The 27,808-nt window shown below is 54.5% G+C and overlaps 2 protein-coding genes across 2 annotated transcripts in view; one reads left to right on the forward strand and one right to left on the reverse strand.

Moving 5' to 3' along the window:
* Sgca (sarcoglycan alpha) overlaps positions 1 to 11,056 on the reverse strand; it is a 38,101-nt gene extending 27,045 nt beyond the window's left edge. Inside the window, exons 1-3 of the mRNA XM_045159549.1 lie at positions 10,940 to 11,056; positions 10,322 to 10,707; positions 9,096 to 9,193 (exon numbers count right to left, since the gene is read on the reverse strand). Coding sequence (XP_045015484.1) covers positions 9,096 to 9,193; positions 10,322 to 10,707; positions 10,940 to 11,056 — 601 coding nt within the window. The remainder of the gene's footprint in view (positions 1 to 9,095; positions 9,194 to 10,321; positions 10,708 to 10,939) is intronic.
* On the forward strand, positions 11,006 to 27,630 carry Ppp1r9b (protein phosphatase 1 regulatory subunit 9B). Its single transcript, XM_004655565.2, has 10 exons — positions 11,006 to 12,458; positions 16,226 to 16,358; positions 17,542 to 17,662; positions 20,053 to 20,157; positions 21,125 to 21,260; positions 21,648 to 21,800; positions 21,883 to 21,936; positions 25,300 to 25,529; positions 25,767 to 25,863; positions 26,059 to 27,630. The coding sequence occupies exons 1-10, from the start codon at positions 11,058 to 11,060 to the stop codon at positions 26,110 to 26,112; spliced, it is 2,484 nt and encodes an 827-aa protein (XP_004655622.1). The 5' UTR covers positions 11,006 to 11,057; the 3' UTR covers positions 26,113 to 27,630.
* Positions 27,631 to 27,808: the final 178 nt, after the last annotated feature.

Raw genomic sequence — 27,808 nt, forward strand, 5'->3', positions numbered from 1 at the left:
TATCTCAGTTTTGATTAGAAAATCTTTTTTCAGATGACAGTGACCACTGGAGAGATAAAACTCAGCAAAGTGCTGAACAGAAGTGGCAGAGGAGTACTCAGCACTGACATATCTCTACCACACCCTCCAAGGCTCAGGACCATTGTGGAAGAGGTGGCAGAAAGAATGTAAGGGCCAGGGGCTGGAGAGATGGCTTAGCGGTTAAGCGCTTGCCTGTGAAGCCTAAGGACTCTGGTTCGAGGCTCGGTTCCCCAGGACCCATGTTAGCCAGATGCACAAGGGGGCACACGCGTCTGGAGTTCGTTTGCAGAGGCTGGAAGCCCTGGCGTGCCCATTCTCTCTCTCTCCCTCTATCTGTCTTTCTCTCTGTGCCTGTCGCTCTCAAATAAATAAATAAAAAATTTAATAAAAAAAAAAAAAAGAATGTAAGGGCCAAAAGAAGGGGAGGAGTGCTTTTCAATAGTGTCTTCCAGACACAAAGTGGCCATACTAGTCATGACCTCACAGTGGCTAACTCTACCTACCCAAAGACATGCATAATAGGAGTGAAAAAAATGATGACATCAAGATAGAAAGCCTGGAGAGATGCCTTAGTGGTTAAGACATATGGCTGTGAAGCCTAGTGACCCAGGTTCGATTCTCCAGGTCCCACGTAAGCCAGATGCACATGGTGGCACATGCATCTAGAGTTCATTTGCAGTGGCTAAAAGCCCTGGTGCCCATTCTCTCTCTCGCCCCCTCTTTCTGTCTCTAGTAAATAAATAAAAATAAAATATTTTTTAAAAGATAAAGAAGGACTAATTGGAAAGAAGAGCATATGGGACCACATCACACACACACATTCACACACAAGAAAAAAAGTCAAAAAGACTTTCTTGGTCTTTTGAAATAGGGTCTTGCTCTAGCCCAGGCTGACCTGGAATTAACTATGTAGTCTCATAGTGATCTTCCCTACCTCAGCCTCCCAAGTGCTGGGATTATACCTGGCCCTACAGAGAATTTTAAAAACAACAAAACTTTTGGGGCTGGAGAGATGGGTCAGTGGTTAAGGTGCTTGTGTACAAAGCCCAACAACCCTAGTTCGACTCCCAGTGCCCATGTAAAGTCAGATGGACAAAGTGGCACATGTATTTGGAGTTCATTCGCAGTGGCTGGAGACCCTGGTGCACCCATTCTCTCCCTCTCTCTCTCTCTCTCTCTCTCTCTCTCTCTCTCTCTCTCTCCCTCTGTAAATAAATTTTAAAAAGTATTTAAACAGGGCATAGTTTAAATTTAAAAAAAAAAGTGACTGTCGGATAGCAGAGGATATGGACCAATGTGCTTCATCTGGAGGAAACCCGTATGGGCAATGAACACAGCAAAATTCCTTGACCTGTACACAGGGAAGACACATTCCAGTGAGATACCATGCCATATCCTTCAGATCCACAAAAATAAAAGCTGACGCTGAGGACGTAGCTCAGCGGTGGAGCACCTGCCTGCCTGCACAAAGCCCTGGGTTCCATTTTCAGCACTGCAAAAAAGAAAACTGATTGGGCAGAAAGGGTAGTAAGGCAAGGACGCGGTCAGACTGGACGTCTTGTCCAAGTGACTGAGGTGGAAGGGTGAGGGGCTCATCTGCCATAGAGAGCAGCTTGGCAGTACCAATCAAGTTCAGTGTTCGTCCACCCTGCAACGTGGCTTTCTGCTTCTAGGTAGACATGCTAAAGATGGGCTCAACTAGAAGTCCCAAGCAGTCACTGCAGCCCCCACTCACAGCAGCAAAACCTGGACGCCACCTCAACCCGAGGCAGCAGAGGAGCCGGCAACAACTGCATTGTGGCTTATTCACATGATAGAATGATAAACCGAAATTAAAATGAGCAAACCACAGTCATAAATCAACAGGGTCCCATTGTGAAAAACAAGAGGGACTCATTGTGAAAAACATATTGGGCGAGGAAGGCATAAAATGGTATCCATGGTATTGTGGTTGATGCATAAATTGTAAAGGTACTGAAAGCACTACTGTCTTATGACTACTTAAATGTATGGGGGAAATATGAAATTATGGGCAAGGCTTTAAACGGAAGAAAGCTCTTAACACATGCCACGACATGCATGAACCTCAGTGACATAAGCCAGGTACAAGAGGATAAATTCTGTACGGTGCCACTTACATAAGGTACCCTAGAGGAGTCAAGTTCATACAACAGCAAGTGGAATGGTGGTGGTTGCCAGGGGCAGCAGGGAGAGGAAAGGGAACAGGGAGCTGCTGCTGCATGGAGATGGAATTGCACTTTCAGAAGAGGAAAAAAAGTGTTGTTGCTTCATTGGAGACAGGTCTTCACTAGGTAGCTCACACTGGCCTGTAACTTTGTAGTCCTGACTAGCCTGGAACAGATGGTCCTCCAGCCACTGCCACCTGAGTAGTGGGATTGTGTGTCTGTGCTCTCACGCCTGATGGAAAAAAAACAGTCTGAAGATAGATGGTCCCCAGGGCCTCTAGCCACTGCAAACAAACTCCAGATGCATGTGCTACCTAGTGCATCTGTCTTTATTTGGGTACTGGGGAATCGAACCTGGATCCTTAGGCTTTGCAGGCAAGTGCCTTAACCTCTGGGCCATTTCTCTGACCCCAAAGTGGTGAATTTTATGTTGCATTCAGTGTACTAAGGTTAAAAGATAATCACACAATAGCAAGGCATGGTGGCACACACCTGTATGCCCAGCACTCCAGAAGCTGAGGTGGTGAATTTGACACTTGCCTAGGCTATATGGTAAGTTCTATGCCAGCCTGAAGTACATGGTGAGATTCTGCCTCAAAAAAAAGTGGGGAGGGGCTGGAGAGATGGCTTAGCAGTTAAGCACTTGCCTGTGAAGCCAAATGACCCCTGTTCAAGGCTCGATTCTCCAGGACCCACGTAAGCCACATGCACAAGGGGGCGCATGCATCTGGAGTTCGTTTGCAGTAGCTAGAGGCCCTGGTGCGCTCAATTCTCTCTTTCTTTCTCTGCCTCTTTCTCTCACTGTCTATCTGTTCCTCTCAAATAAATAAATAAAAATAAACAAAAAAAAAGTTTTTGAAAAAATCAACAAAATTACTGGCTACCTAGGATTTACTCCAAATGTGTAAGAGTGGGGAAGGAGAACAAGCCTGGGACTGGGGAGGAAAGACAAGGGACTTTGCTTAAACAACAATTCATTTCTTTCATTTTTTGGTATTTTGAAGGTAGGGTCTCACTCTAGCCCAGGCTGACCTGGAACTCACAGTGATCCTCCTACCTCTGTGTCCTGTCTGCTGGGATTAAAAGTGTGTGCTGCAATGTTCAGCTTTGCTTTTTTTCTTTAAGACTATCTTTTAAATTATTTATTTATTTATTGTCTTTAAATTTTATTTATTTGTAAGCAGAAAGAAAGAAAGGCGAGGGAAATGGGTGCATCAGGGCCTCCTGCCACTGCAAACAAACTCCAGATGTATGTGCCACTTTGTGCATCTGGCTTTACATGGGTATTAGGGATTTTGAACCTGGACCACCAGGCTTTGCAAGCAGTTACCCATCTCTCCAACTCTGTTTGCTTTTTTTTTTTAGCCATCTCTCCAGCCCTGCTTTTTTTTTTTTTGAGCTAGGGTCTCACTCTAGCCCAGGCTGACCTGGAATTCATGATATAGTCTCAGGGTGGCCTTGAACTCACAGTGATCCTCCTACCTCTGCCTCCCGAGTTCTGGGATTAAAGGCATGCACCACCACATCTGGCTTCATTTCTTTAATTTTTTAAAAACATTTTTATTTATCTAGTTAGTTATTTGAGAGAGAGAGAGAGAGAAAGACAGAGGCACAGAATGGTTGCGCCAGGACCTCTAATCACTGCAAATGAACTCCAGACACATCCACCACCTTGTGCATCTATCTTACATGGGTCCTGGGGAATTGAATCTAAGTCCTTTGGCTTTGCAGGCAAGTGCCTTAACCACTAAGCATCTCTCCAGCCCTATTCACTTGTCTTTTAAAAGTTTTTTTCTTATTTATGCAGGAATGGCTGACCCAGAATTCACTATGGAGTCTCAGAGTGGCCTCAAACTCATGGTGATCCTCTTACCTCGGCCTCCTGAGTGCTGGGATTAAAGGCATGCACCACCACTCCAGGCTTTATTATTATTTTTTTTAAAGAAACTTAAAATGGCTGGAGAGGTGGCTTAGTAGTTAAGGCCCTTGCCTACGAAGCCTAAGGATGGAGGTTGGATTCCCCTAGACCTACGTAAGCCAGATACAAAGGTGCTGTATGTGTCTGGAGTTGGTATGCAGTGGCTGAAGGCCCTGATGCACTTGTTTTCTCTCTCTCTCTGTCTCTCTCTGCATGCCTCTCTCTCTTTCTCAAATATACAAAGAAAAATAAATTCATTTAAGAAAAAACAGAAACTCAAAAAGAGATTTTTTATTATTAGAAAGACACGTCTTGCAGGGTGTGGTGGCACACACCTTTAATCTCAGCACTCGGGGAGGCAGAGGTAGGAGGGTCACCATGAGTTTGAGATTGCCCTGAGACTACACAGTGAATTCCAGGTCAGCCTGGGCTAGAGCGAGACCCTACCTCAAAAAACCAAAAAGAAAGAAAGAGAAGGAGGGAGGGAGGAAGGGAAGAAAGGAAGGAAGGAAGGAAAAAAAGAAAGACAAGTTCTCCGGCTGGAAAGATGGCTCCGTTGGTTGGCAAAGGGCTCAAGTGTGAGATCCAGAGCTTGGCTTTCTACCATCCAGGTAAGAAAGTGGGCATGGTGGTACACTCCCATAATCTCAGCACTGGGGAGGTGGAAACAGGATCCCTGGAGCTTGCTGGCTAACTAATCTAGTTGAATCAGTGAGCTCCAGGCTCAGTGAGACCTTGTCGCAGTAAGTATGGTGACACTGACTGAAGAAGGCGCCTACTGTCAACCTCTGGCTTCTGCATGTGCAGCACACATGTGCACTGCACCCACACACGTGCACACCATGAACCTGTACACGCACATGCGCTACACACAAACACTAATAACAATGATAATAATAATAAAGTGTGGCTCGGTAGAAGTGGCAGGCTTGTCCATCCCATCCTCCTTCTTCCCACCCCAGGCCAAGGCTACCTGAAGAGCAAGAGCCTGGGGTAGAGGAGTCAGAGCCGGTGAGGGCCTGTCCCCGTGCCAGGCCTCTTGGGAGCCCACCAGAGACTGGTAAAGCCAGTCAGATAGGAGATGGAGGAGAAAGGCTGCTAGAAGAAGGTGGTTTTGAAAGTCAGTCCCTTTCTTACACAAGATTCAGAACGCAGATGGGGTACTGTAGCCATCATAACACAGAAATGTGTATTATTAGCAGTTGGAGCAGGCAGTTGACATTCTTTGTATCTGCTGATGACAAAGTATATTGCTTAATCTTTCCTTCTTTCCAGTTCTTTCTCCCCCGCCCGACCTCCTTGCATATCCCTGGAGCTCCCTTGGCTACAGTTATCTACGTTGCAAAATACATATTTACAGGCGGTCTAAACCCAGCTAAATATAGGCTTTCTTTTAAAGCAACTGATGATTTGGAGAAATCTTTGCCTCCAACCTCTACCCCCCCCCCCCCCCCCCCCAGTCTCCAAGAAGCATGGGAACTTTCCCAGGGGCGCTAGAGTGCAGTGTGGAGACTGGGAAGAAAGGGGCTGAAGGAGGCAGCCAGACAGAAACCGGTAGCAGGCAGTCCCCCCGCGGTAGGAGGAAGGACCTCACGGCCCCTCTCCTTCCAGATCCAACAGGAGTCTTGAGCAAGACCTAGGAAGGGAAGACTTTGGCACTACAGAAGGTAGGGCCACCTTCAAGAATGATCCCGGTGAGGCAATTTAGGCATGACAGTACCAAAGCGCATAGCTTCCTCTTGGCCAACAGGGGGACCTGTCCTTAGGCCCATAGGGGAACATCTTGATCGGTTACACTGTACTACAGGTCAGAAACTTCAGAAGAGTCAGGCCTTCCCTTATCTCTGCCTCCTTCGGGAGTCCTTCCATCCCTTCAGAGAAGCCCCTTCCTAGAAAATTAAAATTTCTCAAACGCTCTCTTGCCTCTCTGGGTCAGAGCGCTGCCTTGCTTCCTTCTTGCCTCAAGATTCCTGTGAGTTTGAGGCCAGCCTGAGACGGTATAGTGAATTCAGTCTGGGCTGGAGAGAGACCCTACCTCAAACACACACACACACACATACACACAAATCTTTCTGAAACTCATTCTCTAGTCTGTAGATTTCATTCATCAAATTCATAAGACAAGAATCTGAGGACACCCCAAAATTCTTGCCTCACCAGGACTGGGGTGATGCAGGAATTGCCTAGTATTCTTGAGGCCCTGGGTTCAATTCCAGAACCACCACAATAAAAAAATCTCAAAAGAAGCCAGATTAAAGGCACACACCTTTAATCCCAGCACTCAGGAGGCAGAGGTAGGAGGACTGCCGTGAGTTCAAAGCCACCCTGGGACTATACATAGTGAATTCCAGGTCAGCCTGAGCTACAGCAAGACCCTACCTTGGAAAAAAAAAAAAAAAATCTCAAAAAATTTGTCAGAGCTGCAGACAGGAAATGCTTATACTTAGAACTTCGCCTAATGGACCTTGAAAGCAAAGGAGAGGCCCACGGCCTACCAAGACTTACTTAGAGCTGCAGACACCCATGTTCATTCTCAGCCACACCTGTCCACCCTGGGGCATGAGCACTCCCCAGACATCCGCGCACACGGCCCACACTTCAAGCTCCTTAGTGCTTTATGCATTTGGGACCCAGTTAACTCTAGAAGATTAGTATATCCTCTTCCTCTTACAAATGAAGGAATTCAGTGAAGTTCCTTAGCTTGGAAGTGGCAGCTTGGGGGTGCTAACAAAAAGATGGCCTGACTTCAGAGCCTTTGTTCTGCTCTGCTCCACACAGGAAGTAGGGGACACTCAGGGTCGCTCATGCTCAGGAGACCGCAGACATTCAAGTTAAGTATATTAGGAACTGAGGCCATAGGCACCGGAAATGACTAGCCCAAGGTTAACTAAGAGCCCCTCCCACACTCCCATGCTGGGGTCCAGCTCGCCTGTGTGGAAGTACAGGTGTACACGCATGTATTCCATTCCAGAATCCTAAAACCAGCCCAAGAGTCTGACAGATAAAGGTAGGAATTGGGTCAAGGGCTACTGGCTTCCCACAGAAGGCTGAAGGGCAGGGTTGAGGCCAGCTCTGCTCTGATGACACTGGCCAAAGAAAAACCACTTTCAGCGGCAGTCTCAAAACCCTAGAGCTAGGAAGAGCTGCCAGTCTTGGCATCCAGCCGGGGCTTGAGCCCAGGGTGCTGAGGGCTCAGGACTTATCACACATCAGGCACTCCCTGCCTTTATCACCATCTTTGTTGTAACACCTGGTGTTTAAAGCCAGCGAGCCTCCAGGGACAATCCTAAAAGATGGGGCAATGGAAAAACAGGGAGGGGCTTGGCCAAGAGAGATTATCTCTTGTCCAAGGAAGCTTTTGTCTTTTATCCTTCACTGAGAAAACTTCTTCCTTTCCCCTTACTTCTCTCCTGGGCCTCAGTTTATCCTTTCAGAGCACAGAGGAGATAAATAACTTAAGTTCACACAGCTAGTAAGAGGTAGAGCCAAGGTCTGAATCCTGGCAGCTTGACTCCTGGCTCAGTGTTGGGATCCATTCCACCCTCCACACAGGAAAAAAGAACTACTATGCAAAGACCACCAGACACCTTGGCAATGCCATTAGGTTTTCCTTTACAGGGACCCTGGGGAGACAGTGGGTGTTAAATTATCCTTGGGTGCTGAGCTGGAGGGAAGAGGTGAGAATTACAAACGCCTGAGGAAGAAAAGTTAGTGGGGACCATTGCCCCACTCAGGCAGGGAAGGGGGTAGAAGAGGTGACACTCTGTACTACCCAGCTCACAAGCCCGGAGTTTGGTGCCTGACTCCAGGGACAGCGTGATGATAAAGCGGTTATCACTCCCTAAAAGCTTCTCTGGGAATTCCAGCTTGGGTGTTTCTCAGCCGACTATGAGCCCATGAAATAATAATCCACTCGTTAGCCTCAGTCAATCTAACTCTGCGCTGGCTGTTTCCACTCACCTCCCAAAGCCCTCAAAAGGGCTTCATTCCAGGAAATCTCTGGACAAAGAGATCTTGAGGGTCCCAATAAACCTAGTTCACCTAATGCTGCTGCCAAGGACTTTTTTTGTGTGTGTGTGTGGGGGGGTGGAGTTCTAGGGTCTCTGGACCTGACAGCTGATTCTCAGCTCTTCCTTGTACCTGGCCAAAAGCGTGGGCACAGACCCCTTGGGCTGGGACCAGTTAAGATGACTCACCACAAAGGGTGTGGGAGATTCTGGGCAGAACATCCAGGGGCTTGTGCCCTCCCCCAATCCACACAAGAGCTTCCAAGGACACTCTGCCCAAATTCCCAACTGGCAATGGGGTGAGTGGAAGGGCTTCTCCCAAAGACCATCGTGGAGGCTGGGAATGTAGCTCCGTAAATAGAGTGCTTGCCAAGTAGACAAGGAAGCCCTGGGTTTGATTTCCAGCACCTCATAAACCCAGCAAGGTGGTGCATACCTGTAATCCTAGCACTGAAAAAGGTGGAGACAAGAATCAGAAGTTCAAGGTCATCCTCAGCTACTTAGCTGGTTTGAGGCCAGCCTGGGGATACATGAGAGCCCTTCTGGGGGTGGGATAAACAACTGTCATAGTGCATGGAGTGAGGATAGGGGTTCAAGCCCCAAATTTGAACTTGGAAGTTAAGTCCCAAAGCTTACTCAGAAAAAAAAAAAGCCTAAGAAAGGTCAGGAAGTGGAGGAGGAGCCTGGATGCCTTCTTGACCCCGCATTCATCCTCAAGTGCAGAAATGGAGAGGGAGAAATGTCCTGGGTTGCTGGGCAAAGATATAGGTGGCATCTGAAAGCCTGAGGTCTGGGTTCATTTCCGCTCCGATGGGAACCCAAATCTTCCCTCTCCCAGCACACCAGTCTCGGGATCCGGGATCTAGTCCAGCGGTTTCTGGCCCCGCCCCATCCCAAGCGCCAGGGTTCCCAGGCGGCTTCCCCAGCCCATCCCCCACGCAGTGCTCTTTCACACGGGCGGACCGACTAGCATCCCCCCAAACCCGTTCACCGTCTCGGGTGGAGGGGTAGGAAGGCTCCCTTCGTCAGCCCGGCCAGGCCAACGACAGAGAGTGGGAGAACTGGAAGAGGAGGAAGAGGATGGAGGGGAAGAGGGCGGGGGAGGAGGCCGAGGCCGCAGGAAGGCCTGAGATGCAGGAAGCAGCTGGGAGTGGGGGGGAGGCTTTGTGCCTGAGGTGTTCTCTGGGTCCTAGTGTCCACTCTGTGCATCGGTTTCTGGGATCTGCGGACTGAAGTGACACATCTAGACCCGACCAGAGGGGTGGACCTTTATTCCCCAAGGGCCCAGCTGGAGGAGGATAAAGGACAACCTCAGCCCCTAAGTGTATGTTTCGAATACAGAAGGGAGCTTCAAAGCTGCTTTCTGGGTTGTCAGGACAGGGGATGTGTAGGACGCACACACACATTTGCACAGAGTGACCAAGATCCTTTAACTCAGAGACTCAAATTAGAACTCTCAATAGGGAAATTTTGGCCCTAGGCCTCTAGAATTCCTCCTTCCAAATCCCTTCTTGGTTTGGAGACAAAAGTGTCCCGACAGGGCATTGTGAAGACTGGATTCAACCACCCTCCCTAGCCTGGGGGTCAGAGCTAGTCACAGGATACTGTCGTCAGCCTTCCAAAGGGCAAAAGACAGCTTTGGAGGGCGCTCCTGGGTGATTGGGACGACTCCCATTCATCCCTCCTCCTCCTCCACCACCAGGTCAGCAATGCTGAGCCAAGGTTTTACATCAAAGATTCCCTAAGGGAAAGTATTAAGATGCAGATTCCCGGGTCTGGCTTTTTAGATTCCCCTTTACAAAGTTTGGGAGAAGACCTAGAAATCTGATGTGTGTGTGTGTGTGTGTGTGTTTTGTGTTGTTTGTTTTTTTAACCTAGAGCCCAGCGATTTTGATGCTGATTGCGCTGAAGCACTCCAAGGCCCCCGAAGAGAATTATTCTAGCCCCTCCCCACAAACCCCTTTTGTAGCAGCTCTGAGTCTGCTATGCTATTCCGCTCCCCCCCCCCACCGCGCCCCAGATTAAATGGGGGTGAGCCTGTGTGGGCTCTGATCAACTGCAGATGTTGAGATGAAAGGGTTGAAGAGCACAAAAGTCCAGTGTGTGGGGTGGGGGCAGAGGAAAGCTCCCCACCAGCCTTGGGGCAAGAGAGTCCAGACGATGAGGTGGAGGGGAAGGGGAGGGCTCACAAGCTCCGGCCCCGGAAATCCGATCCCTTTAGGACCCAGAGGTGCCAGTCCCCCAGCGGCGGTGGCGAGAAGGACAGCCGCTCGGTCCCCGGCAGCCGCCGCTCGGGCAGAGCCAGAGAAAAGACCGAGGAGGCTCGGGGTGCGGGGGGGAGGGAGGGAGGGAGGGAGGCGCGGCGGAGCGGCCCGGGCCGGCCGAGCAGCCATGGGAGCGGGGGTACCGACCGGGCACCCGGAGAGCCGAGACCCCCGGCTGGAGTGAGGGGCACCGGTGCCGCCAAGCCCCGCTGACACCCGCCTCGGAGGATGTGAGCGGGCGCCGCCGCCGCCGCTGCTTCGCGGGCTGGGCGCGCGGTCCCAGCGGCCCTGGCCGGCCGCCGTTTGGGCTCCTTTGGGTGGGGGCGACCTCACCAGGCCGCTCGGGCTTTTGGAAAGTGGGGTGTGTGTGGGGGAGTGCTGGCTGTCTTTGGCAGCTTGATTGGGGGAGGCGACCCACACTGGGCGCTCGGAGATTTTTTTTTTCCTTTTTATTTTTTTAAAGCAAGGTTAACTGTTTCTGGCAGCTCGGTTTCTGGAGGACCCTAAAAAAAAAAAAAAGAAGGCAAAGGGGGAAAAAAAGGCCTTTGGGGGTTTCTTTCTCGGGTGGGGGGGAGGGGACGGTGGTCCCGAGTTGGCCAGCCGCCTGCTGGAGGGGGACAGCGGGAAGAAGCGGGGGGATGCGAAGCCAGCTCCCCCCATCATGATGAAGACGGAGCCGCGGGGGCCCGGGGGTCCCCTCCGGAGCGCCTCCCCGCACCGCAGCGCCTATGAGGCCGGCATCCAAGCCTTGAAGCCGCCTGATGCGCCCGGGCCCGACGAGGCACCCAAGACGGCGGCCCACCACAAGAAATATGGCTCCAACGTCCACCGCATCAAAAGTATGTTCCTGCAGATGGGCACCCCGGCGGGGCCTCCGGGCGAGGCGGGCGGCGGCGGCGCGGGCATGGCCGAGGCCCCGCGGGTACCCGAGCGCGGCGGCGGCGGCGGCGTGCGCCTGTCGCTGCCGCGGGCCAGCAGCCTGAACGAGAACGTGGACCACAGCGCCCTGCTCAAGCTGGGCACCAGCGTGTCGGAGCGCGTGAGCCGCTTCGACTCCAAGCCCGCGCCCTCGGCCCAGCCCGCGCCGCCGCCGCACCCGCCGTCCCGGCTGCAGGAGACGCGGAAGCTGTTCGAACGCAGCGTCCCCGCCGCGACGGGCGCCGGCGACAAGGAGGCCGCGGCGCGGCGGCTGCTGAGACAGGAGCGCGCCGGTCTGCAGGACCGGAAGCTCGACGTCGTCGTGCGCTTCAACGGCAGCACCGAGGCCTTGGATAAGATCGATGCCGACGCCGTGTCACCCACCGTCAGCCAGCTCAGCGCGGTCTTCGAGAAGGCCGACTCGAGGACCGGCCTCCATCGTGGGCCTGGGCTTCCCCGGGCCGCGGGGGCTCCCCAGGTCAACTCGAAGCTGGTCACTAAGCGATCGCGGGTGTTCCAGCCGCCGCCGCCGCCGCCGCCTCCCGCCCCTTCGGGGGATGCTGTCATCACCGACAAAGAGCGTGGCCCGCCCGGACAGCAGCCCCCGCAGCACCGAGTGGCCCCTGTCCGGCCTCCCCCTAAACCCCGGGAGGTGCGCAAGATTAAACCGGTGGAAGTGGAGGAAAGCGGGGAGTCCGAGGCCGAGTCGGCGCCTGGGGAGGTGATCCAGGCTGAAGTGACAGTTCATGCGGCCTTGGAGAACGGGAGTGTCTCGGCCACCCCTGCCAGCCCCGCGCCGCCGGAGGAGCCCAAGGCCCAAGCAGTCCCTGAGGAGGAGGAGGAAGTGGCGGCTGTGCCAGAGACTGGGGTGGGCAATGGTCGGGCCCTGGATGTGGCCTTGGAAGAAGTGGATGAGTCTAAAAAGGAGGATTTCTCCGAGGCGGACTTGGTGGACGTGAGCGCCTACAGTGGGCTCGGGGAGGATTCTGGGGGGAGTGCCCTGGAAGAGGACGATGAAGAAGACGAGGAGGACGGAGAGCCCCCTTATGAGCCAGAATCGGGGTGCGTGGAGATTCCGGGGCTCTCGGAGGAAGAGGACCCGGTCCCGAGCCGGAAGATCCATTTCAGCACCGCACCTATCCAAGTGAGTGAGCCCCCGCGCCGCCCCTGTGCACGTGGTCGCCCCCGCCTTGCCAGCCGTGTTTGGCAGGCTGAGTCAGCCCCTGCCAACCCAGCCCCCTTCCCAGAAGTTACCACCTTGAAGGGGACGAGGGGGACTTCCAGCTGTTTGTCAGAAGGGGCTGGGTTTTCAGGTCTGTGGAGGCGGTGGCCTGCTGTGACCTGCCCTGGGGTTCCTTTCTTGCTGCCCCACCCAGCGCCCGGCCCGACCTGGGACACCTGTTCTCTCTGTCTCTCCTGAACATTCCTTTCTCCAGAGGTTGCCAGAGGCTGGGGTATGGATGACCTGAAGGCGTGTGGGTGTCATCTGGAGACTGTCCCCACAAGTGCCCTATTCTCTGGAAGAGAAGGATAGGAACTTAGAAACACTTCCTGCTTTGCCCAGTATGGACATGGCCCTGGCTCCTGTAAGAGATAGGGGAGCCAGGAAGTTCCCAAAACAAAGATTCAGGGTCCTTTCTCCTCTCACTTGCCCCCACCCCAACTTTGCAGAAGTGAAAGAGGGAAGTGGGCCATTAGAGTGAGCTGGGCCATGACCATGTGAGGAGCTGGAGAAAAAGCACCCTGGGGTCTGTGCTGGACCAGCTTCCCAGGTCCCCAGGTTGCACTGGGAGGTGGGTACTTTGTGGGGCCCTTGAAGGGATGGGCCTTCAGTACGCTCTGGGGGAGGAGGCGGGGCTGAGAGGTCCCCCAAGATGCCTGGCTGAGGCTCACTTGCCTTTGCTGTTGGCTGCTCAATAGGACAGATTCCCATGATCTTGGCATGCCCTGAGGACTCTTTCACATCCTCTGAGTAGCTTCGAAGAGGATAGAAGCTTTCTCCTTTTGGGGGTCTCAGCCCCCTCCTCCATCTCGACCACCACTGGTTGGTGATTGGTTTGTGGTCTGTGCCAGTCAATGCTTTGAGATCCTCAGAACAGTGCTGGTGGGGAACGGATGTCCCTCCGGGAGAATGAAGAACAGGAGACCACCCCCCCTACCCTGTACACTGCCCTCCGTGCTCAGCTGGCATATCTAGCTTTGGTGGTCCTCTCTTCCCACCCCAGGTTGTACTGTGCCAAGCCCCTGGCCTGCCCTGTGGACATACACAGCTCTAGGAGCTTCCCTTCCTTGGTCTGCACCCAGCTCAGCCTGTCCTCCCTAGCCAACCCTCCTGTGTTTGCTTGCGGTTTCCATAACTACTCTTGGACACTGAAGCGACCCAAGATTCTCTCACCCTCTGCCCTCTCCCACCTCCCAGCCCAGCAGAAGCCTAAAAGGTTAAGAGTAAGAGTGGCTGTGTTTGTCCTCCCAGCCCAGCTGCTTCCCTCCCTGAGATTTTGGCAAACTTCTCCATGATCCCTTGTCCCTTCTGAAGGCAGTGGCTCCCTGAGGGAGTGGAAGATGCAGTGTTGTTCCTGGGAGGGAGTCAGGGGCCCCTTGCGCCACCCCCACTGGTTCCTTGAGTAGCCCAATGCCCTGAAGAGGAGTGTGGACTGGGCCTCTGTCTATATCTGATGCCTTACCCTGATTTTTTGGTAAAAAATAGCACATGATTTGGAGCAGTGCTCCCGACTCCCTGGTGACTGAAGCTGGCCGCCACTGTGAGCCAGGGCCATGGAGTGGCTCCGACTGGCTGACTTCTGGCCTGGCTGGGGCTCTCCTCCTACTCTGGGGCCAGCCTCGGGCTTCTCCCTGCCCCCAGTCGGCTTGGATTCCGGGAGTTCTCTGACCCAGTTGTCGCCTTTATGGAGATAGAGGTGGCTGCTGAGGACAGAGAACCCAGTTCCAGACTGTCACCTGGAGAGGTGGGGCCAAGCCCGGGGCCTCTTGATAGAAGGATGGCAGGTGGTCCATGACCTTCAGGCCCAAGGCCTTGGCTTCCTGCAGCCGGCAGGAGAGGAGAGGTGAACATTATTTGACCTACTGAGGAAAGGGGAGGTCACGGTGAAGTATGTGTCCAAGTGATTGAGGGGGAGAGGAGTTGGTTGACCAGAAAAGGGCTGAGGGACCCTATCTCCTGGAGCACAGGGTGAAGTTAGGGGCCTCGGATACAAAAATGGGCCAAGTCCAGTTTGCTGGGGACGTGCTCATGCTAGCCTTTGTCCCAAGGCCTGGAACACCTTTGCAAGTAGGGATAGTCCCTGGTGACCTACACCCTCCCCCAGAGTCCGCTGAGAGAGTGTGAACGTGTGGATGTAACCATCCTGGCCTGCCACTGCTTAACCACCCCCTCATGACCTTGGGCAGTGGTCTTGAAGCTAGCTGCTCTTAGAGGCAGAGACTGCATGGTGGCCGTGTTAGGGACCTCAGTTAGGTCCTGCAGGGCTTTGAGCTGGGTGCGTGCATAGACCCCAGCTGTGCTTCTAGTTGGTCCTATAAGTACTCTGTCCCCCTCCAACCATGGCACTTATCCTCTGGCAGGGGTGAGAATGGTACGGAGCAAGCCCTAAAACTAAGGCTGGGACACAGGAGTGCCCCTACCTTCAGGGTGTCAGTGGGTCTTTTCCTGGAGTAGAGGAGGCCTTGCCAGGGGGCCTTGTCCCCCTGAAGCTCTGCAGGCTTCAGGCCCAGCAAGCTCAGCCCACCCATCCTGCTCCAACTTGGACCCAAGTGATACCAACCTGTTGTGGCCAGCAGTGAAGCTGAACAAGCCATGGTCCCCCAAATGGTGCTTGGTGACCACCCTTGGGGACACCCTGACTGGACCCAGTATCAGGAACCCTGTAGAGCCTCACCTCAGCTTTGCTGGTCCTGAAGAGGAAGAGGAGGCGGAACTAGTCCCCAGGAGGAGGGAGACATTGGAGGGAAACAACAGATGCCACGTAGGGACCAGGGGCACCAACACTACCCCAAGAACCAATCCTTGGTCCCTTGATAGCATCTGGAGCCTACATCTGGCCCTCTGGGTGCCTGTGGACAGTGGGGATAATAATTTAAGAGTGGTCGTTGTATAAAAACACCCCCCCTGGCATGCGGTAGGGCCACCGGGGCTCAGCTTTTACCCTTGCTCCTGCCACCTGATGTCCACCTGGGGGGTGGTGTGCCTTCTCTTTCCCGTGGATGTGGAGGAAGTCCTCTGCCCCCTCCCCTCCTGTGGTGGCCATCCAGGTCAGCTGCAGGGCAGAGCAGGGTCCTGGTGCCTCTGCCTCTTTCCATCCGTCTCCCACTCCCATCCCCCTTCCCCATCTGGCATCCTGCAGTGTCTTCTCCATCCTTCCTCCCCTCCTCCTCTTCCCCTCTTCTGCTCAGCCTGTTCCTCCTGTGTGTGGCTGTGTCTTTGTGCCTGCCTGGCTGGCTCTTGGGTCCTGTCTGTCACCTCCTCTCAGTTCTGGTGTTGGGGTTCCCAGACCTGGCCATCTCCCTAGGAGTGTGTCTGTCTTTTCTCATGCAGACCATGCTGTATGGGATGGCTCGAGCAAGGCTGTGTGTCTTTTGCTCTCCTGTTCCCGTGGGCTCCAGAACCAGGAAGACCTTTTGCACAGAGCTGTGGTCCTCCTGGGGTTGGTGTGGGGGGAGGGCCTCTGACAGGAGGTGTGCAGGGCGTCCTCTGCCTCCGCCCCCTTGGCCAAGGTGGAGACCCAGGAGGAGGGAGACACTGGAGGGGAACAACTCTGACCATGTAGGGGCAGAGACACCACCACTGCCCCAAGAGCCAAGGTCCTTGGTCCCTTCAGAGCATCTGTCCTGGAGCCTACGTCTGGCCTTCTGGGTGCCGGGACAGTGGGCCTGTGACATGCCGTCCCTCTGCAGGTGTTCAGCACGTACTCTAATGAGGACTACGACAGGCGCAACGAGGATGTGGACCCCATGGCAGCCTCGGCAGAGTATGAGCTGGAGAAGCGGGTAGAGAGGTTGGAGCTCTTCCCCGTGGAGCTGGAGAAAGGTAAGAGGCAGAGCTCAGGAACCCACTGGGCTCACCTAGGCTCCTCTTACACCAAGCTTGTGGGCGCCCACGGACATGCTAGGCTTCTCCCCAGCCCCCCGTCAGCACCCACAGTCACTCCAGCCCAGCCCCTGCGCACGGCCGTGGAACCCTGGTTGCTCATTCCGTGAGCAGACCTCGGGAGCACTGTGTGCCGGGTCCTGGCTTTTGGGAGAGACAGCGACGGGCAAAACCCGGTTCCCTGGAAGCGGCCGCTCGGAGAGCCTGACAGAGGAGCACTTGTGGCGACGGCCCCTCGCCGTGTCATTATGTCCTGTCATAACATGCTTAGAAGGAAGGGAAGCTGTGGTCTGTGCCGGACATTTGACAGGGCCTGGCCACACTGGCAGTCCCCAAGGAAGTGATGCCTGAGGTGATCTTGAAGGAGGAGGAGTTTGGGCCAAAAGGGGTGGAGGAGAGAGGCTCTGTCTTTGCATAGCCACCAATGGACAGCGTGCGTGGACCATGGCATGGGCTTACTTACTTCTCAGGGATTTGGAGCCATTATAAGGGGGAGCAAAGCTGTTCTAGAAAGACCACAGCAGACTTGGATGCCATGCCGGGAGGGGTCGCGGTGGATGCAGGTAGAGCGGCAGTGAGTGTACTGGGTCGGGACCATTAACTGGCTCTAGTGGCTGCTTGGCTTGGTGGAAACTGAGGGGGATGGTAGAATCCAGGTGTTTCCTAGACTGGGCAGCTGATGGATGGGGTGCCGGTCTGCAGGAGGGAGTGTTTGTGGAAGTCATGTGTTTGGAGTTGGAGGCCTATGGGACCGACAGTCAGGTGTGGCTAGAGCGGACCCCAGGGAGACAACCAACAACCATGTCTAGTCAGTGAAGCTCTGGGCATAGACGGGATTAGTGAGAGAGACCAAAGGGCTCAGGGCCAAGTCCTGTCACAGCCCTCACCCGAGTCACACACTGTTAGCTGTACACACAACAGTGGGTCACACCCAGCCACCCTCTGCGTGCCCTCATTGGATGGTACAGAGGGCAGGAAGTAACCCAAGATCCAGCTGAGTTGGCCTGACAAAGGGGGTGGACAGAGCCATGCCCCTTTCCCACAGGACATCCCCTAAGCTTGGGGATTCCTCCAGCATGGAGAGTCTCCTGCCAGCCCTGGTGTCTCCCCTTTTCTCCCTTAGACTCAGAGGGCCTGGGCATCAGCATCATCGGCATGGGGGCCGGGGCGGACATGGGCCTGGAGAAGCTGGGCATCTTCGTCAAGACTGTGACTGAGGGTGGCGCGGCCCATCGGGATGGCAGGTACCACCCTCCTCACCCCACCCACCCCAGCCACCTTCACCACCTGTCATCTGGGAGGAGATGGCCTGGGCAGCTCCTGGGAGGTCATGTGTTCTGTGTGTCTTTGGATGTTTGAGGAATACCACTATATGGGTGCCGTGCCAGGCCTCAGGTTAGCAGCTGTGAACCCTCCCTAGGGCACTCACATTCTGGGCGGGGGAGTGGGCAGAGCTAGGCTGTACCTAGTACGGTGTGTCCTGGCCTGGGGCGTGTGTTGGCCGTGGTAGGGAGAGGGCAGGTTGTGTGTCTGGAGTATGAACATATCTTTCCCTTAACAAATATTGAGGGCCAGAATCACTGGGCTGGTGCCAGGCCCTGGTAGTCAAGTGTCTAGGGCCTTACTTTTGGGAAGCAGGCAGTGTGGCAAGGCAAACAGACACGGGGTGGATCAAACAGATTGGCTGAATGGAGGGAAAAACATACACAGAGGCACAGAGGAGGAGGAGGAGGGCCTGACCACTGTTGCTGTGGGCTTCCTGGAGGAAACGACTGTGAACAGAGAGCTGACGGCTAAACAGGAGGTAGTGAGACCAAGTGAGTGCCAGGTGTTCTTTTTTGTTTGTTTTTTTGTTTTCATTTTTGTTTTTCTTGAGGTAGGGTCTCACTCTAGCCCAGGCTGACCTGGAATTCACTATGTAGTCGCAGGCTGGCCTTGAACTCACAGTGATCCTCCTCCCTCTGCTTCTTGGGAGCTGGGATTAAAGGTGTGCACCACATGGCCAGCTTGTGTGTGTGTGTGTGTGTGGTGCTGGGGATCAAACTCAGGGCGTTATATACACAAGGCAAGCACTCTGCCCACTGAGCTTACCTCCCTAGCTGGAGTGCAAGGGTTTCTAACCACAGGAGCCGATAGGTAGAGTTTAGATAACTGGAGATCTATCTAGGTGTGGATAGGGCTAGACCAGTTGTGGTCATGTTGCCTGTGTGTCTGTGTGGAATATCTGTGACCAGAAGGCTGAGTTCGGTGAGTCACAAGGCTCCTGGCGCTCTGGAGAGCAGTGCCCCCCCCCCTTGCTAGCTGTTCTGTGGTGAAATGGAAAATAGTGTAGGGCTTCCCTGCTGAAGGTTGTTAGAGGTTGACCTTGGTCCAGACCCCATCTACGTGACAGAGATGAGAGCCGGGGGACTTTCTGTTATGTTAAGGGCATGGTTGCCCAGTTGAGGGAGCTTTTGTATGTTGTGGCCTTGTGGCGTGGAGGAGGTAGGGTCAGGAGAGTGGCAGTCCCCACTGGTGCACTGACTCTTCTCCCTCCTTTTCCGGAGCCTTGGCCACTGTCACCTGTCACCTGTTAGTTGGGGGAGCATGTCCCTGAGCACGCCTGCATGGGGGTGAGCTCTTTGTGTCAGGTCATGTCTCCATTTCCACAGGAATCTTGGAGAGGCCTCAGGGTGACAGCCGCGAGTGCTGAGGCTTCTCGGGGCTCAGGAGGGATGTGGAAGCCCTCCCCAAGCTGGGAGTGAAGGAAGGTGGTCCCCAACGGGCCATCTATCTCTTGGCTCCCCTCACAGGCCAGGTCTTCAGGAGCCACAGCTAGGGCATGCTGGGTTGTGCAACCTTGTGGCTGTGGGTTGGTGTGTAAGTGTCAGGACACTGCTGCACCCTGGGTTTCAGGGGACTCAGGTCTGGGCAGATATGTCATAGAAGAGGGTAGTGGAACTGAGTGTGGTGGTGCAGGCCTTTAATTCCAGCACCTGGGAGGCAGAGGTAGGAGGCTTGCAGAGAGTTTGAGGCCACCCTGAGACTACATAGTGAATTCCAGGTCAGCCTGGGCTATAGTGGGACCTTACCAAACACACACACACACACACACACACATAATTTGCTGGGTGTGGTGATGCACTCCTTTAATCCCAGCACTCGGGAGGCAGAGATAGGAGGATCTGCTGTGAGCTCAAGGCCAGCCTGAGACTACGTAGTGAGTTCCATGTCAGCCTGGACAGGAGTGCGACCCTACCTCGAAAAACCAAAAAACAAAAACAGAGGTAGGAGGATCGCTGAGTTCAAGGCCACCCTGAAAGTACATAGTGAATTCCAGGTCAGCCTGAACAAGAATGAAACCCTACCTCGGAAAAAGAGAGAGAGAGGGAGAGAGAGAGAGAGAGTGTGTATGTAGTGGACCATGTCCACATGGTGGGGATGGGCTCAGTGTGAATGTTACCAGAAGTGTGCCACCTCTCCCAGTCCTTCTTGATGCCTGTGTCTGCTTTGTGTGCTTGGCTCTCCCTGTCCTCATGTTTTATGTAGGGTCTCTGCTCTGTGGGGACTGAGCCTTGTAGAGGTAAGGGGGATCCACCTCTGTCCCAGTTCTCCAGTTCCTTTCAAGACCCCTTAACCACCATTTCCTCCCCAGGATTCAGGTGAACGACCTCCTGGTAGAGGTGGACGGAACAAGCCTGGTGGGAGTAACCCAGAGCTTTGCGGCCTCCGTGCTCAGGAACACCAAGGGCCGAGTACGGTGAGAGCCGTGAGTGGGGAAGACGCAGGGCGAGAAGCCACCTGCCCACCTGATCACGTCCCAGAGCTCCACTGGCTCCCTGCCTGAGGGGGTTATTGTGCCCACACCCCTGTCCTAGGCCTGCCTTTCCATCGCTAGCTCTGTGGCCATTACTGGTCACCAAGTCGGACCTCCAGGCCCTGTCCATGCCTCTCCTCGCTGCTCTCTTACTCCGTTCTCCTGCCCTACTCTTCTCACTGGCTCATTCATTGAAGGGCAGGGTGTCGCTCAAATTGGGTTCCTCCCATTGAGAGCTTCATCTTTCCTTCTGGCTAGTCACATGTCATGTTGGAAGACTGCTCCCTGGGCCCTAAAAACTAAGGGGATTGAGTCAAAGCCCAAGCTCATTCCACCTCTAGCAAAACACTTGGGGATCACTCCTGGCTTCTCTCCAAGAGGGGTGCTGTCCCCAGGAAAGGGTGGTGGAGAGAAACAGGATGTGGGTGGCCAGGGGGAGGAGGAGCTGATGCCTGGAAGTTCCACTGTTTCCTTTCCATCCTAATCTCCAATCAACATCGTCCGTCCCCTTCCTGAATCTCAGGGGCTTGTCTGGCTCCCAAGACACACCTCCATGCCCCTCCCCCAGGGGTCATCTTCGCCATCCCCCTGCCTCGTTTTCTGCCCGTCCTTGTGGGAGGAGTCCCTATTCTGGCAGCACCTAAGCTCATGTCCCCTGCAGCTCAACCCAAAGTTTGGCTGACATCCCCTTTGCTAAAACCCACCAGGAGAGTGAGTGGGCCTTGGTGGCTCCTCTGGGAAGGCAGCCCAGTGAAGGCCGCAGCTCCCCATTCATTATTAACACTGCAGCCGGTGCACTGAACCTCTCAGTTCACCTCCCCTGGGGAGGCCTGAGTTTGGAGGAGGGTACACCAGCAGGGAAGGCTGTGGCATTTCCCGTTGAGGACAGGCTGGGATGATGCCCCTGCAGTTTCATGATTGGCCGGGAGCGACCTGGAGAACAGAGCGAAGTGGCCCAGCTAATTCAGCAGACCTTGGAGCAGGAACGATGGCAGCGGGAGATGATGGAGCAGAGATACGCCCAGTATGGGGAAGATGATGAGGAGGTAGGGACTGCTGGTCTGGCTGGCGTCACAATCGCCCTCTGGTGGCTGGATGAGGCAGTGCAGTCATTAGCCTTTACCACTTTCCCTGGTCCGGTAGAAAACCCAAGCCCTAGGGGAGTTGCCAGTGTGAGGGAAAGGCACACCCTTCCCTCTGTCTTCAGAGGGTCTTCCTGGTCCTAGAAGGAAAGCAATTCCCTCAGAATCCCCACTGAGGAAAAGGGGCAGCCCAGACTGTTTCTTCAGGAACTTGGGGACCTGCCCCAGCATGGGTGTCTCCTGGGTCAGCTTTTACTCTGATTTGGGCAGACTGCTGCCTTCTCAGTACTGGCAGCAGGGGTGCTGAGGGAGCTGCAGTGGGTGGGCCCACCTGCCTATCTCCCTTCACAGACAGGAGAATATGCCACTGACGAGGATGAGGAGCTGAGCCCCACATTTCCTGGGGGCGAGATGGCCATTGAAGTGTTCGAGCTGGCAGAGAACGAGGATGCACTGTCCCCTGTGGAAATGGAGCCCGAAAAGCTGGTGCACAAGTTCAAGGAGGTGGGGAGGCGGGACTCGGGCGGTGGGTGAAGGCAGCCCGGGATCTGGCCCCTGGGAGCTGAGTGCCACCCTCTGCCTGCAGCTCCAGATCAAACACGCTGTGACCGAGGCGGAGATCCAGCAGCTGAAGCGGAAGGTAAGGGCCGGTGCGCATGCGTGTGTGAAAAGGGGCTGAGGGCCTGTGGAAGGAAACTTGCCCTGCCCCAGCATCTCCATGCTCACACAGACATGCACAGAGCAGGAGTAAAAGCCCAAGCTTTGGGCTCATCTGTTCCCCCACTTAATCATGTGGTCTCCATCCCCTCATGCATAAGACTGGTATAAGTCCTACCAACTTCATGGAGCCATGTAGGTGAGGGACCCATGAGATGGTGCACAGAAGGTCTCAGCATGGTGCTTGGCAGGTGCTAAATCAAGAGTTGGGGGTGGACTGGGAGATGGCGCAATAAGTAAAGTATTTGCTGCACACAAGTGTGAGAAGTTGAGTTTGTTTGTTTGTTTATGTTTGTTTCTTGAGGTAGGGTCTTGCCCTAGCCCAGGGTGCCCTGGAATTCACTATGGAGTCTCAGGGTGGCCTCAAAGTCACGGCAATCCTCCTACCTCTGCCTCCCTAGTGCTGGGATTAAAGGCGTGCACCTCCACTCCCGGCTAGGAGTTGAGTTTAAATCCCTAACTCCCATATAAAAACTTGATGTAGTAGCACGTGCCTGAGATTCCAGCACTTGGGAGTCAGAGACAGGAGAATCCCCAAGGCTTGCTGGCTAACTGGTCCCCCACATATCCTTTCTGCACAAGCCCAGAGGTAAACACAGACTAGCCAAAAGTGTACACAGTGACAGATCTACTCACAGATTCACACATGAACACACAGACCCACCCTGCCCCTGAGGGCACAGAGACGTAGGGTTCTGACCACTATTGAGGTCACCTGGGCAAGCAACAGATGGCCAGCACGTGCGCGTCACAGACAACTTCCGAGCACGCTGGTGCCGTGCTCTCCACACACCAGCTCCGTCGTGAAGGACTCTCAGTTCCCACGGGGCTCCTAGGGTGGTGGGAAAAATAGGTCTCCAGGGGCCACACAGGTAAGGTACATCTAGGGACATATGGATAGAGGAGGGCAGAAGGCAGGTGGCTGGGGCAGAAGAGGGGTGTCCTGCTGGGCACTTGGTAGGCAGAGGTAGGAGGATCACCATGAGTTCAAGGCCATCCTGAGATTGCATAGTGAATTCCAGGTCAGCTTGAGCTAGAGTGAAACCCTACCTTGAAAAACCAAAAAAAAAAAAAAAGAGAGGGGGGGGGTCCTGTCAGGGAGACATCTTGAGCTTCTGAACTGTTTTTTTGTTGTTGTTTGTTTGTTTTTGATCTTTTGAGGTAGGGTCTCACTCTAGCCCAGGCTGACCTAGTATTCGCTCTGTCACCTCAGGATAGCCTTGAACTCAGGGTGAGCCTCCTACCTCTGCCTCCTGAGTTCTGGGATTAAAGGCGTGCGCCACCACGCCCAGCTGGGCACTGCTTTGAGAGGAGGCCCCCCAGGCTGTGGCAGGTGTTCGTGCCGGGAGAGGTAGACCATGGGAAGGTTAGAGCTGGCATCATGCAGACTCCCTTCCCAATGACTCTCGCCTTGCTCCTATAGATAGCATGGGGCTCTGGCCCTTGGGGGTTTCAGAAGGCCACTGTACTGTCCTAGGAACTGGGAGGGCTCAACAGTGAGTAGGACTTGGAGCTGAGCAAAGTGGTTAGAGGCCTGCGTAAGACCTGCCAGGGTGATCCAGGACTGCCCAGGGTCCATGGCAAGGGTGAGACTGCATTGCTAGAGTCTCGATGACAGCCATGCTCCTGGGTGTGTGCAGGGATGAGGTGAAGGATAAGCCAAAAGGTCTCCTTGAGCACAGAAGCGAGCGGACATTCAGTTGACAGGCATGGACCCGAGAGCCTTGGAGACTTCCAGCTCTGCTCCAGTCAGTGTTGGGCAAAAGAGCCATGAGCTTGGCCTTGCATGGCTTCGAGGGTGCACACCAGTGACTGGTTACCACCTGGCATGGACCTGGATAGGAGAGGACTAGTTACTGAGCCCTGAAGCAGGAAGGACCCCATCTAGCTCCTGTGCTCCTGGCGTCCCCGCAGGAACCTCTGGGAGAGTATGAGAGTCCAAGAGAGGACATTTTCTTTATTTTTTCCCCAAGTAGGGTTTCACTCTAGCCCAGGCTGACCTGGAATTCACTATGAAGTCTCAGGGTGGCCTTGAACTCATGGCAATCCTCTTCTTTCTGCTTCCCAAGTGCTGGAATTAAAGGTGTATGCCACCACGCCTGGCCGGATATTTTATTTTTATTTATTTATTTGAGGGATAGAGAAAGATAGAGGGAGAGGCAGAGAATGGGCACACCAAGACCCCCAGATGCATGTGCCACCTTGTGCATCTGGCTTTCTTGGGTTCTGGAGAATCAAACCTGGGTCCTTTGGCTTTGCAGGCCACTGAGCTATCTCTCCAGCCCTCAAAGGAGGATAAATGAGGTGTTCCCAGCAAAAGGACTAGCACCTGCACAGGCCTTGTGACAGGTCAGGGTCTGCCTGGGTCCAGATGGCACAGGAAGGCCTGTGTATCAGCACAGGGAACAAGAGGCGCTTGAACCAAACAAGATGTCAGGGTAGGCAGGGCCTTGAGACTTAGTACTGGGGGAGCTTTGAGATGGTGGTGCCTTCCAACAGGCTGGCATGTCAGGAAAGCAGGTTTTGATTGGTATGGGGTCCTGTCTGGAGCATGCTGCCACGGCGCTGGGAAGTGGGCTAGAAGTTAGTTAGGTGTGAGACTGGTTGGAGCTTGGGCTGTAGGGCTGTCTGCACTGAAGTGGTTCAGGTGGTTAGGTGAGGCTCTGGGAGTTATGTGGAAAGAACTAAGGATGCTGACCAAGCTATTGGAGTTAGAGGTCTACCTGGGAGCTAGAGAAAGAGCCATATTGTTGAGGAAGCAGGAACTGGTCAGCAGGCCAGGGCTGCCGAGAGGAGAGCCATGGTGACGGTCAGCTGCCCAGCTACTCCTTCACCTCTACCATCTCACTAGCTCTTTATGTGTGTGTGTGTGTGTGTGTGTGAGGGGGTGATTTTCAAGGTAGGGTCTCGCTGTAGCCCAGGCTGACCTGGAATTCACTGTGTAGTCTCAGGGTGGCCTCGAGCTCACGGCGATCCTCCTACCTCTGCCTGCCAAGTGCTGGGATTAAAGGCAGGTGCCACAACCCCCAGCTCACTAACTCTTGAGAACCTGGGCCACAGGTGTCACTCCCACCTTCTGGTGAGAGACTCCTGGAGGCCTCCTGTCTCCCTGGAAGTGTACTGCAGTGACAGGGACCTTGGCCAGGAGCTCTTGAGGTCAGCCCCATAGAGTCGGTAGTTGCAGAGCAGCGGGCTTCACATGTCCAGTAATCCTCTGGTGCTAGGAGGGAGTACCTTGGGCCTCTCTCTGGCCCCCTCCAACCCAGGGCCACTCTTTTTCTCTCAGCTTCAGAGCCTGGAGCAGGAGAAGGGGCGCTGGCGAGTCGAGAAGGCCCAACTGGAGCAGAGTGTGGAGGAGAACAAAGAGCGCATGGAGAAGCTGGAGGGCTACTGGGGGGAGGCGCAGAGTCTGTGCCAGGCTGTGGATGAGCACCTTCGGGAGACCCAGGCCCAGTACCAGGCGCTGGAGCGCAAGTACAGCAAGGCCAAGCGCCTCATCAAGGACTACCAGCAGAAGTACATGGCAGGGTTTGGGGGGTTGTCACATGTCCCCCCCCCCCCGCTTCTCCCCCAGCTGATTAGGGAAACATAAAGTAGAGGTTGGAGGGTCCCTTGATAAGGTTCCTGGGCTGAGAAGGTTGGACACCAGAGCCAGCATAGGGGCAGGCCTCAGAGCCCTTGGGAAATGTTGCCTCTCCCTGGACCAAAGCCACACCACACCCTTACCACTGCCTGTCCCTTGCCTGACTCCAGGGAGATCGAGTTCCTGAAAAAGGAGACTGCCCAGCGTCGGGTCCTGGAAGAGTCAGAGCTGGCAAGAAAGGAGGAAATGGACAAACTTCTGGACAAGGTATGCCTCTGGGTGCCCTGGGGTTAGAGCTCTGTAGAGGGAATAGCATGGAAGTCTGCATCTAGCCCCCATCCTGTGGATCCTGGGTAGCGGGGAGGTGGCCTTTGCTGGTTGGAGCTCAGGATCACCAGTGGCGGGATCCATGCCCAGTGACTAGCTAGGCCTGATAAACCCATCACCCACTTTGTTTTCCAGATCTCAGAACTGGAAGGAAACCTGCAAACACTGAGGAATTCCAATTCTACTTAATGGGAGTCACTCTTTGACTGGACAATAATAATCCCCTCCCATTATCCTCACCCTTGACCCCTATCCCCAGTACCCCACCCCATCCCTAGCAGCCTGGGGACAGGTGCCCCGACTTCTCCTACCCCTCTGTCCCACTTCCCCCAGCTTCAGGGACCAGAGGGCCCATATCATAGGTCCCCTTAAGGTGTGGCCCAGGCAGACAGTGGTGGCTGGAACGGAAGCCTCCTTGCTTGGTGGGGCTGAGGCACAGAGGCCAAGGGGAACTAAGAGCTGGCCTGGGTGGTGAATGGACACAAGGATCCACCGACCAAACTGCCAGATGTTACAACCTCCAGCCTTTGTCTCTGGACCAGAGTGGGGCTGGGGCTCTCCAGGGTCTCACCACCTGGAGGCTTCTCCCTGTCCATGGGGCTTCACATGGGCCGTGGGGTTCCATGGGACCCCCTAGCCTCTTGACTTGAGATTCTACCTTCTTGGCCCTTTCCTCTCTCCTCTCATTGTGCTGTCTGTTGCATTCTGACCTTCTGCTTGGGCTAAGTTAGGGGTGGGTTGCCTCAACACCTCCCACCCCTGCTTCCCATCCTGGGAGGGATAGAACCCACCCTTGAGCCTGGAGGCTGTACCTGGCCCTGTACTGATTTCTCAAGTATCCAGGAAAAGGGGAGTGCAAGTAGAAAAAAGGGAGAGTCTAGGACACCTGGTCCCCAGCTCCCCCTTTCCTGGAAAGGGTACCAGCCCTCCTCAGTTCTCCTTGTGCCTCCCCTCCCGCCCAGGTGCCAAATAGCCATAGCCTCCTCCTGGAACTGTCCAGCTGCTTTGGGGTTTGGGGTTTCCTTGGTCAAGCCTGGGACTGACAGGGGCGAGGGAGGTCAGTTTAGGCAGTGGCCTGCAGAGCAAGGCACCCCTGGACGCCTTGTACTAACATGACAAGAGACTCCGATCTCTTCTCCCCTACCCCCAATGTTTGACTGGAGGGAAAAAAATGTTACTATTCATGTTTTTTGGAGACCGGGGCTGTGTGCTGAGAGCCCACTTTCTAAATGAAACTGACTCATTTCCCCACTTTAACCCCAAATTGGGGCTTGGACCAAGGGAGGTGAGACCCCCTCAGGTCCCCTCCCCTTTCAAAATCCATCTCATTTTGCCTCCTCTTCATGCCCTGTCCTAAGCTTGGATTTTTGTTCATTTTTTAAAAACCAATCCATCCGTTTTGGCTTTTCCTTGTCCCCTGTAAATAGACCATACCATCGATCAGTATTTCTGGCCCTTTCCTTCCGCTCCCAGATGTGCCCCTCCTCCCCACTCCCTAAGAGCTGGCTGTCACAGCGCCCGGCCCAGCGCTCCGCCGCGGCAGATGGGGGGCGGGGCCACGGGCGCTTCCGGTCTTCGCCGCCGGCGCCCCTGTCCCGCCCTTGGAGGACCCCGTCTCTGTATATAATATATATATGTATGTATTGTTCCCGGTTTTGTACGGACCATGCCCTCTGTCAGGTCGTCCCCATAAATGCAGCCCCTAGAGCCTCGCTGCCTGGTTTCTTGGTGCGCTGGCGGTGGGAGGGTTTCTCATGGTATCCCGAAGATCTCAAGTTCTCTCGCCCGGGCCGCAGCGAACTGCTCCCACCTCCATTCCCGGCTTTGGGGGTTTCTAGACAGTTCCGTTCGTCGAGTTCCTTTCATTTCTAGAGGCAGTCAGAGG

The sequence above is a fragment of the Jaculus jaculus genome, chromosome 9 (assembly GCF_020740685.1).
Source record: "Jaculus jaculus isolate mJacJac1 chromosome 9, mJacJac1.mat.Y.cur, whole genome shotgun sequence".
NCBI classification, from domain to species: Eukaryota; Metazoa; Chordata; class Mammalia; order Rodentia; family Dipodidae; genus Jaculus; species Jaculus jaculus.

Coding starts and splice junctions, on each gene's coding strand:
- Ppp1r9b (XM_004655565.2), top strand. CDS start 11,058: ATGATGAAGACGGAGCCGCGGGGGCCCGGGGGTCCCCTCCGGAGCGCC. Junction 17,663..20,052: donor GCGGCCCATCGGGATGGCAG/GTACCACCCTCC, acceptor TTTCCTCCCCAG/GATTCAGGTGAACGACCTCC. Junction 25,530..25,766: donor ATCAAGGACTACCAGCAGAA/GTACATGGCAGG, acceptor GCCTGACTCCAG/GGAGATCGAGTTCCTGAAAA.